Consider the following 15,232-nt stretch of genomic DNA (forward strand, 5'->3'; position numbering starts at 1 on the left):
CACTCTTTCTGTAGTACAATTCCATGGCTTTGACAGATGCATATCATATATCCACCACTACAATACCATACCGAATCATTTCACTGCCCTGAAAATGCCCTGTGCTCCACCTATATGAATTATTTTAAAACCCATTTTATAGGTCACTTATATTTTGAATATTTGATACTTAGCCAGAACTATCTTTGAGTTTAAAGAAAATGAGTATCTTGCTATGTACAAAACAAAAAATGTGAAGAGATAATCAGCGAAAAAGATTATAACGTTAACAAATACGAATATATTATCAAAAAAACTATTGCATTTCCATAAATTTATCTAAAAACTAAATTTATCTAGTCAGTATTGACCTAGAAATGATCTTTCTTCTATTGTCTTTTTAAGAAGTTGTTCAGTCTCGGAAAATAAACTTCTTTCCCATTTAACCCCTACAGAGAAAAAAGATTGAAATTTGTAGGTACCATGTTCCACTCCTGTGCTTCCCCAGAAAGGTCTATATTAGCTGCCTATGTAAGAATATCCTTGCGTCTCTGATACAAGTGGATATGACGTGCAGGATTGACTGTATATAAGGGGCTATGATGATGCATTCCTAGTGTCAGTCAGGATTATGTTCAGCCAGTGCTGCTCTTTTATAAGTCTAAAACACTACAAACAAGTCATCTCAGAGTTAATTACTTGTCTTATTTTCATTTCTGTAGTAGGAGCTCCTTGCAAACAGGTACAGTACTTTATTTTTATCCCATGAGCATTCAGTGTACTTGGTGAAACACCATGGGTATACCTTAAAAAGAGATGGGACCATTTGCAATGACCTGGATAGAGCGAGAGAGTATAATGCTAAGCAAAATGAGTCAGTCAGAGAAAGACAAATACCATATGATTTCACTCATATGCAATTTAAGAAACAAATGAGCAAAAGGGGGAAAAAGAGAGACAAACCAAGAAGCAGGCTCATATTAATTTTTTTAAAGATTTTATTTATTTATTTCAGAGCGAGAGGGGGGAGACAGGCCGAGGGAGAGGGAGAAGCAGACTCCCCGCTGAGCAGGAAGCCTGAGGCAGGGCTCCATCCCAGGACCCTGAGATCGTGACTTGAGCTGAAGACAGATGCTTAACCGACTCATATTAACTATAGAGAACAAACTGATGGTTACTAGAGGGAAGTGGGTGGGGGTATGGGTGAAATAGGTGATGATGGGGATTAAGGAGTGCACTTGTGGTGAGCGCCAAGGTTGTATGGAAGTGTTGAATCACTACGTGGTACATCTGAAACATATTACGCTGCATGTTAACTAACTGGAATTTAAATAAAAACTTAAAAAGAAATGGGAATTAGAAGGGTAACTGCAGAGTGTTTGAGACTACATCTCATTATTACCGTAGTGTACACTGTTGCGGGCCTGTTTGCTAATCTCAAACTAGAATACAGTAATTTTCTCTTATTTACTATGTTAATACATTCTTAGCACTATTTTCACTGTAATTTTGATGAATTTTTTTTAGTCTTTGTCTTTTAGAAAATATGAATGGAGACTATAGAGGCAGAGGATTTGGACGAGGAAGATTTCAAAGCTGGAAAAGAGGAAGAGGTGGTGGGAGCTTCACAGGAAAATGGAGAGAGAGAGAACGCAGACCTGACCTGAATAAAACAACGAGAAAACATACTTCTGGTAGGGGAAGTCAAAGATTGTTCAATTTTTTTTTTCTCCACGAAGGAAACTATGTGTATCCTACAAAGCAGTTTAACTTAAATTTCAGTCTTACTTGATGTATTCCTTAAAGTAGTATTTAAACATTAAGATCCAAAATTTTTACTGAAACCTCTAACTTAACCTGTAACTACTAATATCATGTCAGCTTCTCATTGCTGGAAGGAGAAGCAAATTGGAAAAAAAAATGTTCTGTTTCTACTGACCTAGTGCTTGCTTCGACAATCATCAGCACATAATACTATTTCTGCTGATCTAGTATTCTGTTTTTTTTTTTTTTTTTCCCCAGAACAAACCCCACAGTCTTTGCTACTGCAGTCAACATTGGATCAGTTAATACCATATAAAGGCTGGAAACTTTATTTCTCTGAAGGTAGAGTTAAAAGTGCAAAAAGTACCATAAGTTCTATTTTCTTCCTTTGTCTTCAGTTGTTACCTCTCTGTCATTTGGCTTACTGATAGATACCACCTTCTTTAATTTTAGTTCACCCAAACAATTAAATCATATTTGCTTCAATAATATTTTTAGGTTTTATATCAGGAAAGCAGAAACTACACTAGGTATTTCAAAAAGGGGATTTAATACAGGGAATTGAATATACAGATGAAAGTCTAAAAGAGCAAAGGGGGAACATTGACGTAAGCCCCCAGGTAATAATACTTCTGGAAGCGGCAACTGTCCTTATGGCTGAGGGTACAAAAGGTAAGAAGTTCCGAAGTTGCCAGGACTTAGGAATTCAAAGGAAGGGCTATTGCTTCGGCCGCTAAGGGGCACCCTACAAAGCTGTGGTTGGACCTCTGAAGGGTACCCTTCACACCTGAGCTCAGACCCACTGCAGTGAATGAAGCTGGTTGTTGCTGGTAACTCTGGTGGGAGGATTTCATGGCTGATGCTCAGAGCTGGAGGCTGGAACTGTAGATATTTTCTGCAGCTGGAGAGATGCTGAAAAGAATTATAAACAAAAATAAAATCCTTCTTTCTTGCCACCTTCCAGTCTTTAAAGTGCCTCAAATTGGTAGAACCTAAAGGGAGTCTGGGAAATGCACTGTGCAGATCTCAATCATAGCATCACAGAGCAGAAAAGAGAAGAGTGGGTTTGGAACCGAGAGACCACGAACACAGGTTTGCGTAGAAACACACTTAAGGAATCTCCTCTTTTATAATCAAGAACATCAGCTAATATTATACACCTGTCTTTATAGGTTTGGAGACTAGTCTTTTCTGCATTCTTACAGTTTCTATGTTTATTATAGCTCTTATTAGTTATGGGTTGTACATGCATATATATCTGTTACTTTCCCACTAGATTGTGTACTTCTTTAAGGGCAAGGATCTTGCCCCATACCAAGCACTCAGTATTCATTTGGTGAATGAATAAAGTGCTTTACAAATGTTTTCTGTATTGAGAGTCTGTTTTTTTCTATATACACAGATGTTTTTTGTAAGTGATGTGTCTTTTGTTGCTTTAGGATGCATTAGCTACCAGCACCTGCAATATGGCCCTAGCAGTTAGCCCAGAGCACTAGAAGTGATCTTTAGACTGGTCCTAAAGATGGAGTTCAGTAGATACCTTAGGTTTAATCATCTGTACTTCCAAACTACTTAACCGTATTATTTCTCTGTGGGAGACCAATTTGAAAATGTTATAGAACTTTATAGTGTAAAGGTTTTAGGGTCAAAGTGAAGTAGTGGTCTGTCTCCCCCGATTTCAGGATGTGGCAGTTTGGACTAGTAGAATTTACTTTGCAAAGACTGATTGTCTTTAGTTCCGTTTCTGAATAAGAGTTTAGTTCATGTGTCTAGCTTTGGCTTTATTATAATTCATTATAATTTTCATTTTTATGTAAGCTATTTGAACTACCAGGTCCTATCAAGTGTCAAAGGTTCATTACAAAGATTCCCAGATATCTGTGCTTTTAGAGAGAGTCACTTCCTATCTGCATTTAAGATTATGCAGACCTAAACTTGTTTTAGAATCTTAACTATTCACTCAGTACTTACTTATATTCTTATGTAAATGTAATCAGAATGTAAAGTAATTGGAAAAAGTCCTCTACCATGAATACAGCATCTCTTTTGTCTCATGAAAAACATGTCTCTACACATGTGATTATTAGTGCTAATGCCATTTTGTTGGATTAGTTTACAGCAGTAGCTCTCCTTTCATTCAGAAGATTGAAGCATTTGAAAATTTTTTCACAAGGCGTATTGATTTATATGATAAGGTAAGATTCCTCTACAACAAAGCTACTAATCTGCCTTTATGTATTGTCTTCTTGAACAATATATTTGAGGTGCTAGTGGTCAGTGGATGCTGCAGCCAGACAGCCTTGGTCCAGATCCCAGCTCTGCCACTTGGCTGCAGTGTGGACTTCAGTGTATTACTTATGTTCTCTGTACCTTGGTTTTCTCATGTATCAGTTGGGCATAGTAGTATTAATACCACCAAGGGTCATTAAGAGGCACAAATAAGTTAATATATTTTAAATACTTGAAGTGATACAAAGCTTACGATACTTATTGTTATCACCATATAAACATATGCTTTTTCAAAGTGTGTAATTTTATGTTTAGTTATGATTGTTGACTCCAAAAAAGCCATCATTGTTTTCATGCCTTAATATTTTATAGGATGAAATAGAAAGAAAGGGAAGTATTATGGTGGATTTTAAAGAACTGACAGAAGATGATGAAATGGCTGACTTGGTACCAAATCTAGCAAATGAGTTGAGGGATACACCCGAGCAAACCTTGGCTTGCATGGGTCTGGCAGTACATCAGGTAAAGACTTATCTTCTGCAGCCTCCATCAGAATTTTAAAGGAAGATTTTACAATAACAGTACCTTCTCTAAAAGATACTTAGTTTTTAACTAACAGACGTTGGCTAGAACTGAAAGGTTGCAGTCCTGTCCTAAAAGATACCATTCATTTTGTATATAACAGCCTATCTAAATATAACATTTATTTTCATTTATTTGAATTAGTTTAGTCTGTTGAAGATAATATAGAAATTAAAGAGCTCCTTGGAAACAATCTCATAGGGAAGATAAGACAAGGATCATGTTATCAGTTAGAACTTGGAAAGCAACCTCAGATTTAGGTTCTGTGTCTGGAGGCAAGTCACTTACTCTCCCTGAGTGTCCCCATATATAAACTGAAAATAATAATACGTGCTATGCCTGCCTGAGCTTTTCTCAGGGCCAGTTGACAACATATGTGAAAGTATTTAGGCTGGCAAAGAGATAAATGCTTCAAGGTAGAGAGAGTAAATAAATCTCAGAACAGTCATGGATAAAGTACTGGCTGCATTCAGAGATAAAGATAAGACCCTCAGTGATTGGGAAGGAATGGGGAAAGCTCAGAGGAAGACTTTGTAGAGATGGTAGAGGTATGATGGGTCTTAAAGGGGTATTGAGAACTGCACATAGAGCAGAGGAGGTAATGGTAGCCAGGCGCAGGAATAGTTCATTACAAAGATGTGTATGCTGCTGGTTACCGGAGACTGGAAACCTTGGTGTTGTTTCCAGACTCCTCTCACTCATTAGTTCTCTGTATCCAAGTCACCGCATTCTTTCATTGCTATTTCTAAAACATCTCTTAAATCCACCTCTTTTCCACCCTTACTGCATCAGTCTTAAACACTTCATTATGGTACCTAAACTGGTACATGGTAAAACATGATCTGTCTTTGGAAACTGTGGTGACTTTTCTGCAAAGTGAAATTTAAATCCTTTCTGTGGTGTTGAAGGCCTTCCGGGATCTGGTTCAACTTCCTCCCCCACTTTCGCCCACTACCATTCAGCTAAGCTGAGCTCTCCCCGGTATTCTTTCAATAGTCTGATCTCTTGCACATGCTGTCCCTTAACCATGGAATGCCCCTTGCATTGCATATCCAGATTGGGGGGCTTGATGCTATTGTCTCTCCATGAAACCTTTTCTCACGACCTTCAAAACTTGCATAGTATTTTGTCTCTAAATCTTTATGGTCTTTTTAACAATTATAGCTCTATATGTGTATCTCATTTTCACTCTTAGATTGTCTGCATACTGCTTTGTGTACAAGAGATTATTAAATATTAATTTAATGTCAGTGCCAAGGGAGTGGGTATTGAGTATTTCAAAAGACATCTTTATTTTCTCTATCTTAATAAATCACTGAATATAGAGAAGTAGAAAATATGTTTCCACCAGAGCCTGTCCAGCAGGTAATTGCTTTGGGGATTACTGTAAGAACTTTTACTATTAAGCTTAGTTTGGACAGAAAGTAGGAGACAGGGATGCTGGAGTTTTCCAGTCCGGGGACCACAAAATCCCAGGTAAAACAATCCACTATAAAATAAGTAGTCACAATTAAATATCAGAGTTTTAAAGGGCTATTGAAGTTCTGTTAATATTCTGCTCTGAACTGTTTATATTCATAAACTTAGTATTTTCTGTAAAAGAGTTCTGCTTCAAGAGGATGTTTTGTTTTCCAACTTTTAAGTAAATACCTGTCCCGTTTAGGTATTAACTAGGGACCTTGAAAGGCATGCAGCTGAATTACAAGCCCAAGAAGGATTGTCTAGGGATGGGGAAACAATGGTAAATGTGCCACACATTCATGCAAGGTGAGGATTTGCTGGTATTAAAGTATTATTTACAATCTGGCATTTAAGACTAAGAATGAGAACCTCATTTTATAAAGTCAAAGAAATCAGTAAAAAGGGTATGAGTTCTTTGCTATCTCGTTGGTTGTCACACACAAGTGAACCTCCTGGAATTCTTCAAAGAGTTCATGGCAAAAATAAACTTTTCCTTTCTAAATAAGGTGATTTCCCAACCTTCACGTTTTTGTAAACATTGATTTTGGGACTTACCAAGTCCCTGCTATTTAAATTAATACCCTATGTAATACACTAGGTGGTGTGATTATGAAATTACTAGGTTTCTATTAGACACAGAACAAATGGAATTTTGTTTTTCTTTGACTCATCTTTATTTTAAGATTTTAAATTCTTATTAGAAGAAATGAATAAGATAATCATCAGAGTTTTGCTTTTCTTTTCCAGAATTTATAGAAGACATTGTGTAACAGGTTTTGGGTTTTTTTTTTTGTTTTTTTTTTGAAGATTTTATTTATTTATTTATTTGACAGAGAGACAGCAAGAAAGGGAACACAAGCAGGGGGAGTGGGAGAGGGAGAAGCAGGCTTCCCGCTGAGCAGGGAGCCTGATGCGGGGCTTGATCTCAGGACCCTGGGATCATGACCTGAGCCAAAGGCAGACGCTTAACGACGGATCCACCCAGGCGCCCCCATTGTGTAACAGTTCTTGAAAAAGGAGTTAGAAACTGAAAAGTCACTTTTTTTGTTGCTAAATTTTTTCTGTCGGCATTATGTTTTTCCTTTTTTCTTTTAGAGAACAGCCTAATGAAATAAGAAAAGAGAAGGTTTAGCATTTTTTAAATCTTTAAGAATGATTTAATTGTTGTGCAATTTCGGAGCTATAAGGATAATATGGTTGGAGAACTCCAGTTGCTCCTAAAAGAAAGTTGTGAAAATACAGATAATGTCCACTGTTGGTTGATTTGTAAATTCATAGATAAATATTCTTGTTTTTGTTTCTAGGGTCTATAACTATGAGCCATTGACACAGCTCAAGAATGTCCGGGCAAATTACTATGGAAAATACATCGCTCTGAGAGGGACGGTGGTTCGTGTCAGTAATATAAAGCCTCTTTGCACCAAGATGGCTTTTCTTTGTGCTGCATGTGGAGAAGTTCAAGGTTTTTCTCTTCCAGATGGAAAATATAATCTTCCCACAAAGGTAATATGTTCTTTAAATTATTTATCTTGGCAAAGAAGGCAAATCAGTTTACAGAAAACATTTCCCAGTGTTTCTGAACACAGAGCTTATTTTTATTTGTAATTTCAGTTTTTAAATTATGAAATACTTCAGGGTATAGAAAATAAAGAAATAAAACATTTCTCTAATCACCACCCAGAATTTACATTTTACCAGTTCCAGATATATTTTTAAAGATATAAAGCATTACTGATGTGATTAGTGTCTCTTTTGTACTCCCTTGCTTGTATCATTCCCAGAGATAATCATTATCCTGAAGTTAATGTGTATTCTTTTTATTCATATTTTTATATTTTGCTTAATAGGTATACACATCAAGTTTTCTTTCCTTTATTCTGCTGTTTGAAAGTGACATGTTTCTTTTTTATGAACTTTTTTTAGACTATAGATCTTAAAGCCATAGAAAAGTGGAGAGAATATTTGTATACCCACCATTATGAGTTGACAAATATTAATATTTTGTGATTTTAGGTTAATTTTTTAAACATGACATATTAAGTGTTAGAGTTAAGGTTGAAGTCTCTTTGTTGCCCTCCCCGTTTCCACTCACTTTTTTCCTTCCTCAGAGGCAGCCACTCTTCTGAAATTGGCAGGTAGTCTTCCAATCTGCATTCTCATACCTGACATTATGTGTAGGGTTTGTTTTGTTGTGTGTTTTTACAGAAATGGTGTACTGAATGTAACATTCTGCCAGTTTTTTTTTTCACTTGGTTATCTTGGACTTTACCTATCTTAATACGTATCTAAGTCTTTCATCTTTACTATTGTGGAGTATTCCATTGAATGAATAGCCACTATTTATCCATTTTCCTAGTGGACATTTGTGTTGTTTGCAGTTTTTTACAGTTATATGATGCAGAGAATATTCTTACACATGTCTCCTTAGCAGAGGAATTTCTCAGTTGTGCGATGTACTTATTGTTAACTATTAGATGTTGCCAAACGACTTTCCGGAGTGTTGGTCCCAGCTTACACCTCTGTTGGTAGTGTTAAACAATTACCATTTCCCTGTATTCTCATTAACACTTGGTATTGTTAGACTTTTTAATATTTTGCCAGTCTGATTGGTATAAATGGTATTTATACCAATTTCTTTTGTAGTTGAACATCTTTTCACATCTTTATTGGCCATTCAGTTTCCTTTACTGAATTTTCTATTTAAATCTTATTTTTCTGGGGTGCCTGGGTGGCTCAGTTGTTAAGCGTCTGCCTTCAGCTCAGGGCGTGATCCCAGTGTTCTGGGATCAAGCCCCACATCAGGCTCCTCCGCTGGGAGCCTGCTTCTTCCTCTCCCACTCCCCCTGCTTGTGTTCCCTCTCTCACTGGCTGTTTCTCTCTCTGTCAAATAAATAAATAAAATCTTTAAAAATAAATAAATCAATCTTATTTTTCTGTTTATACTATAGGAGTTCTTTATGAATTCTAGATACTAATGGTGGATTGTATATATTACAGATATCTTCTCTCAGTATTTGCTTTATCATTTAACTTTGTGGTATATTTTTTATTCTGTAGTTTTATATTTTGACATGGTTAAATTGATCAGGTTTTTTTTTCTTATGACTTTTATGTTCATGCCCTGCTTTATTAAAAACCCTTCTTCACTTGAGCATTATAAACATATCTCTTACATTTTCTTTTAATACTTTTAAGTTTCATTTTTATATTTAGATTTTTGTCCATCAGGAATTTAATCTTGGGAATAGCATAAAGCTAAGAATCTAATTTTGTTCTTTTAAGTGAAAAGCCAGTTGTCACCATTTATTTGTTAATTAAGCCCTTTATTCCTCTATGGTACACTGTCCTGTAGACATGGGAGTCCATTTCATTTCACTGGTCCTGTACCAGCTCTATACAATCCTGTTTACATTGATCTTATTACAACTTTTCAGAAGGCAGGGAGACTTACCGTATCTATTCTTCTTTTCCAGAGTTGCCTTTACCATCCTTGGACTTTAATAGATTTTACATTTATTACATTTTTACACAAATTGGAATTTGTAAGGTTTCCTTCTCTTACAGGAAGGACAGGGTGTGTGAGATTCAGCTATTGGTTCTGAATAATCAGTAGTGTTGGTAAATGAGTGTCATCTACAATTTGTCTGGGCTTAAGGTTCAGGCTCTGCCTTTAGTTCAGAGGCCAGAATTTTTATTTTTTTTTTAAGATTTTTATTTATTTATTTGACAGCGAGAGACAGTGAGAGAGGGAACACAAGCAGGGGGGAGTTGGAGAGGGAGAAGCAGGCTCCTCACTGAGCAGGGAGCCTGATGTGGGGCTCAATCCCAGGACGCTGGGATGGCGACCTGAGCCGAAGGCAGACGCTTAACAATTGAGCCACCCAGGCACCCCCAGAGGCCAGAATTTCAATCCTGACTTACTGGATATTTTCTGTAAACTGTATTTGGTCAGGGTATTTCCATGTCCTCCCCTAATGTAGTGGGTAGTAGTGCTGACTGGTAAGATGAGTACTGATGTGAAGAGGTTCTGCATGTGTCTGAACTTCCATGAATGGAAGTGACCAGAAAGATGGTTGTTCAGGAGATCGTGTTTCGGTCACTATTACTGTATCACAAATCACTCTAAAACTTAGTGGCTCAAAATAACAACAGTCATTTAATTATTTCTCATGGTTTCTGTTAGTCTGAAGTTCGGAAGAACTGCTTGGCTGGGTAGTTCTGCATCTAGGTCTCTTATGGAGTTGTGGTCAAATGGCAGATAGAGCCGAACAGCAAGAGGCCAGAGTGGCCGGGGGCTGGCTGGGCATCTCTCCACCATGTGTCTCTCTGGGCTGGTTTTGGCTTCTTGTACACAGTATGGCAGCTCAGGATACTCATTCTGCTCACATGGCTGCTGATAGCTTAAGAAATAGGTCTAGCTCTCAGGAAAAAATGGCTTTGCCTCTTTTGAGCTAGCCTCAGAAATCAGGTGGCATCCCTTCTGTTGGTTACAAAGTGAGTCATAAGCCTGTCCAGATCCCAGGAGAGGGAAATAAGATTCCATTGCTTGAGGGGGGAGTGGGAGGATTCTAGAAAGGCTCATGGGGAGATGCTGTTGCAACCATATTTGGAAAATACAGTCGGCCACAATCTCTGAATTTATAAGTGCGTCTTGAGGCCCAAATAGCAAACAAGTGACATTTAAAAACTTGAACACAACTCATTTGCATGTTGAGGATTGTCTCTGTGGTAAATAAATAAATATTATACAAACAGTGCAAAAGGAAGTGAGATAGAGCTGGGGATTAAAGGAGACCTAGGAAGACTTTGGAAGAGGGGAGGTTTGGGGCTGGATATGTGGGACTAGATGCGAGAGGGCATTCAAGGATCAGGAGACTGTGCACGAAGGAAAAAACATGGGCTTATTGTGAGAGACTTGTGAGGAGCCTTATACACCCACAGCTGAAAGAATAAGAGCAGTAATCAAGAGGGACCAGCTGAAAAAGTGCCTCAAAAGCTTGTAATACAGAATCGATGGAGATGGAAATAGAAAGTCATTAAGCTCGTAGTACATTATACTATAATACCATTCTGAGACCAACTTAAAACGATATTAAAGGAAACATTTTAACTTGCATTTTCCTGAGATGTGATTGCAGTTTATCAAAATCTGGATATGAATTAATCTTGTTGCAGTGTCCTGTGCCGACATGTCGAGGGAGGTCATTCACTGCTCTCCGTAGCTCTCCTCTCACGGTTACAATGGACTGGCAGTCAATCAAGTAAGCAATCAGACTATAAATAAAACACAGGTTTTAGATCTCTCATACTGCCAAGTAAATCTATAGTATTCCTGTGTTATGTAAGCCTTATCTGTAGACAGAGGTAAAGTATATAATAAAAGATTTATTTAAGAGTTTGTGTGTTAAATGATAATTGTCTTTATTTGAAATTTGTTCTGCATCAGATTCCAGAAAGCATTTTAAGTACAAGTATCATGTCCTTTTGCTACCAAGGAATAGTTCATTTTATTTCTCACTTATTTGATTCATTAAATTGGATGTAGACCAACAAAGCTCTATGATTTTCTTTCCATGAGCTGTGAGAGAAATGTTGTTTAAAAGTTTTAAAGAATCGCTTAGAAATGGGCATGTTTCATGTTCTTACTATCTGTGAGGCATTTTACTATAGGTTTCTTTTTTTTAAAGCTGTTTTTTGCAGGTCATATGGTTTGTGTGTGTGTGTGTGTGTGTGTGTGTGTGTGTGTGTGTGTGTTTAAGATTTTATTTACTTGAGAGAGAAGAGAGAACAGAGGGAGGTGGAGAAGCAGACTCCCTGCTGAGCAGGGAGCCCGATGCGGGGCTTGATCCCAGAACCCTGGGATCATGCCCTGAGCTGAAGGCCGATGCTTAACCAACTGAGCCACCCAGGTGACCCGTATGTGTATTTTTAACCCAACAATTTATCCATTTTATCTGGCCGTAGTCCCATAACTCATCCCTGAATATAAAATAATGGGTAGTTTTGAAGTCCCAGTGCTACCCAAGAAACCTGGCTAAAACAGGTGATGGTCTTAAAAAAACTAAGAACCTAGAGAAAAAGTGAGGTGGATTGCTACCAAGTTCTGTCCTAGCTTCACCTCTTTCTGTTCCAACATATATAATAATTGTACACTATGCTGAGATCTTCACAAACTCTCCATTTTATAAAAAGAAGTGTTTGAGACTTTTTTTTACATTTTATTTTTTAAAACTTTAATTCCAGCATGGATAACAGTGTTTTATTAGTTTCAGATGTACAATATAGTGATTGCTCAGTGCTCATCACAGTAAGTGTACTCTTAATCCCCTTCACCTGTTTCAGCCATCTCCCACCCACATCCCCTCTGGTAATCAACTGTTTGTTCTCTATAGTTAAGAGTCGGTTCTTGGTTTGTTTCTCTCTCTTTTTTTTTTTTCCTTTGTTCGTTTGTTTTGTTTCTTAAATTCCACATATGAGTGAAATCGTGGTATTAGTCTTTCTCTGATAGGCTTATCTCACTTCGTATTATACTGTATAGCTCCATCCATGTTGTTGCAAATGACAAGATTTCATTCTTTTTTAGGGCTGTGTTTCAGACTCTTGAGCATGATTTGTGCCCTTGTAGTTCACAAGGTTGTACAAAGAACCTGTGTAGGACTTTCACCACTGAAGGAGGTGATGAGGGCCTCAGAGGAGCCGTATGGTTCACAGTAGGATAGGTGCACAGAAGGTCCAGAGTAATTCATTTATTTGAACAAAATTCTTTGCTTTCTGATAAAAATAGCAGACAAGAAAATAGGCTTAAATATTTTAATTGGATTTGAATGATGGTCTCTTGATATCAGGAGATTAAACTTAGAAAGGGAGGCCATTTAGGGGTGCCTGAGTGGCGCAGTCAGTTAAACGTCTGACTCTTGGTTTCGGCTCAGGCCATGATTTCAGGGTCATGAGAACGAGCCCCGGGTCAGGCTCCACACTCAGCAGGGAGTGTGCTTGAGATTCTCTCTCCTCCTCTCCCTTGGCCCCTCCCCACCCTCTAAAATGATAAATCTTTAAAAAAAAAAAAAAGGAGGCCATTTAAATCCTTTTCTTGAATCTTTAAAAGTAAGGTATTACTAAAGTTCATTTTGATTGAGTTATAGTAAAACTGTTAGTATAATATTAGCTTACATTATTTTATTCTACCAATGTGTAGATATATAAAATGGCTATCTGCCCTAGGTGAAAGGCCTTCCTGCCATTTAGAGTAAATTCATTTCATTTTTTTTCTGAGGCTTAGTTTGGAATGGCCATAAAGAATTAAATTATTGTTTCTCAGCTAGTGCACTGAAATACTTGAATGCATCAAGGTGAAAGCCTTACAACGTGTTATCAAAGGCTTTGCAGTTGAAGCAGTCCCAGTTCTAGAGGTTTACCTGATGAAAACAGTCACAATATGTGAAGAAATAGCTTGCTGAAAGTATGTTTTCACAGTGTGTGTATGTGTGTGTGTTTTAATGGGGAACAGCCTAAACATCTGAAGAAAATATTGTAAATAGGATGGTACAATGGATTATTGTGTAGCCATTAAATATGATGTTGTAGGAGAATCGTTTGAAATGACATAAAACGTGTAGTGTTTTTAGTGATAAAACTGACAAATACAAAAACATGTTGAGAATGTGCTCTCTCGGAAGTGAGATTGGAGTAATTGTTATTATTTTCTTTCTGTTTATCCGTTTTAATAAGAAAAGTCTATCTGATTTTTAAAAGCAAGGCATCCTTAGCGTGTTGCGTCCTTCTGAGACTTCTCATTGCAGCTGCCAGTGTGTGAGTGTGCATTGAGGTGGAGGTGGAGGACTGGTGGTGGTGAAGAAGGAGCAGGGCTGGTAGTGCAGGTTACGTGTGGATACCTGGCTGTGACCTCAGAGGATTTGGGAGGATAATCCAGGTGTATAATGAATGTATTCCAAAATTATTATTTTAACATTCAGTGATTTTATTTACATTCATTATTTAAAGAAGTTTTAAAGATCTCCAGGGAAGATGGCAGAGTAGGAGGAGCCTAAGCTCACTGGGTCCCACGGGTACAACTAGGTAACACCCACATCAGTGTAATTAACCCCAAAAGCAACCTGAAGACTGGCAGAACATACTCTCCACAGCTAAATATAGAGAAGAGGGCACATCCGAGAGAGTAGGAAGGGTGGAGATGTGGTTGGGAGCCAAACGGATTCACGAGACTGTGGGTGGGAGGGACTCAGCAGCAGTTGTAGGGAGGGGAGAGAAGCAGACCTCTGCAGCAGGCACCCCAGGCACAGGGAAACTGCCTGGGGAAAGCAAATACCCATAACCTTTGGCTTTGAAAACCAGAGGGGCCTAAATTTGTGAGTTCTTAGAATCAGCTGGGCTTAACACCTGAGAGTTTAAAAACCAGTAGCTCAGCTCTGGGAAAGCTGGCTGGTGAGAGGAAACAGAGTCCCTGCCCTTAAAGAGACAGAACAACAAACAGCCTTGCTGAGATACAGCATAGAAGTAGCAGTTTAAAAAATACCTGGGGTATACAGGAGGGAGATTTGTTTACTAATCTCAGAGTGTATACTGGAGGGGTAGGGATCTTTGGGAGACTTCTCCAAGAACAAAAGAGCTTGTGGGTGCTATCTCCCCTCCCCTGACCTCCAGCCTAGATACAGGGACTCCTGTGGGAACTAGGACAATGCAACACTCTCCACCTTCCACCTAACTTACTAATAGCACACCCCACCCCTGTACTTTTCTGTGGACTCAATCCCTCCAAGCAGGGCAGGAGTTTTCCCAGTGGCTGCGGCTCCCCTCATGCAGCCAGCTGACGTGGACCTTTCTGGCACTGTGCACATCACCCCTGCGTTCTCCTGCAGGAGTCCATCCAAAGTGGCGCCACAGTGTGGCAGTGAGCAAGCAGCCCTGACAGGGACCAGAGCACTCAAAGTGACTCCTGCCCCGGGGAGAGGGGAAGATAAACACTTACACCAGTCAATCTGTGGACCTAGCAGTGGGCTGGGGACAGACATCTGGTCTGACTGTAGGCCCTGCCCACTAGTAGAAGCTTCTCGGGATAATACGGGGAGAGTGCCCGGCAGTTTGGTGCTCCTGCAGCTCTTGCAAACATCTGGCCCAACTCAACTCAAGCCTAGGGAGGCCCAGACTGGCCCATTAACAACACAGGGACCAAACCCTGCCCACAACAGGCAAAGAGAAC

At 38.6% G+C, this 15,232-nt stretch overlaps 1 protein-coding gene and 1 long non-coding RNA gene across 4 annotated transcripts in view; one reads left to right on the plus strand and one right to left on the minus strand.

The window, feature by feature from the left end:
• Positions 1 to 15,232, plus strand: part of MCM8 (minichromosome maintenance 8 homologous recombination repair factor) — a 39,667-nt gene that overhangs the window by 988 nt on the left and 23,447 nt on the right. Inside the window, exons 2-8 of the mRNA XM_045808798.2 lie at positions 1,507 to 1,673; positions 2,002 to 2,085; positions 3,856 to 3,938; positions 4,345 to 4,494; positions 6,218 to 6,321; positions 7,320 to 7,518; positions 11,191 to 11,276. Of these exons, the coding sequence (XP_045664754.1) occupies positions 1,526 to 1,673; positions 2,002 to 2,085; positions 3,856 to 3,938; positions 4,345 to 4,494; positions 6,218 to 6,321; positions 7,320 to 7,518; positions 11,191 to 11,276 (854 nt within the window). The 5' untranslated portion in view covers positions 1,507 to 1,525. The remainder of the gene's footprint in view (positions 1 to 1,506; positions 1,674 to 2,001; positions 2,086 to 3,855; positions 3,939 to 4,344; positions 4,495 to 6,217; positions 6,322 to 7,319; positions 7,519 to 11,190; positions 11,277 to 15,232) is intronic.
• Positions 11,152 to 15,232, minus strand: part of LOC123799651 (uncharacterized) — a 42,774-nt gene continuing 38,693 nt past the window's right edge. The window contains exon 5 of one of the 3 annotated variants that reach the window (XR_006781670.2): positions 11,152 to 11,289. This is a non-coding gene — a long non-coding RNA (uncharacterized LOC123799651). The remainder of the gene's footprint in view (positions 11,290 to 15,232) is intronic. The other 2 variants (XR_006781671.2, XR_015720945.1) reach the window with 2 other exon arrangements.

Source organism: Ursus americanus, chromosome 22 (genome assembly GCF_024610735.1).
Source record: "Ursus americanus isolate L20-20 chromosome 22, mUrsAme1.1.p, whole genome shotgun sequence".
Taxonomy (NCBI): Eukaryota; Metazoa; Chordata; class Mammalia; order Carnivora; family Ursidae; genus Ursus; species Ursus americanus.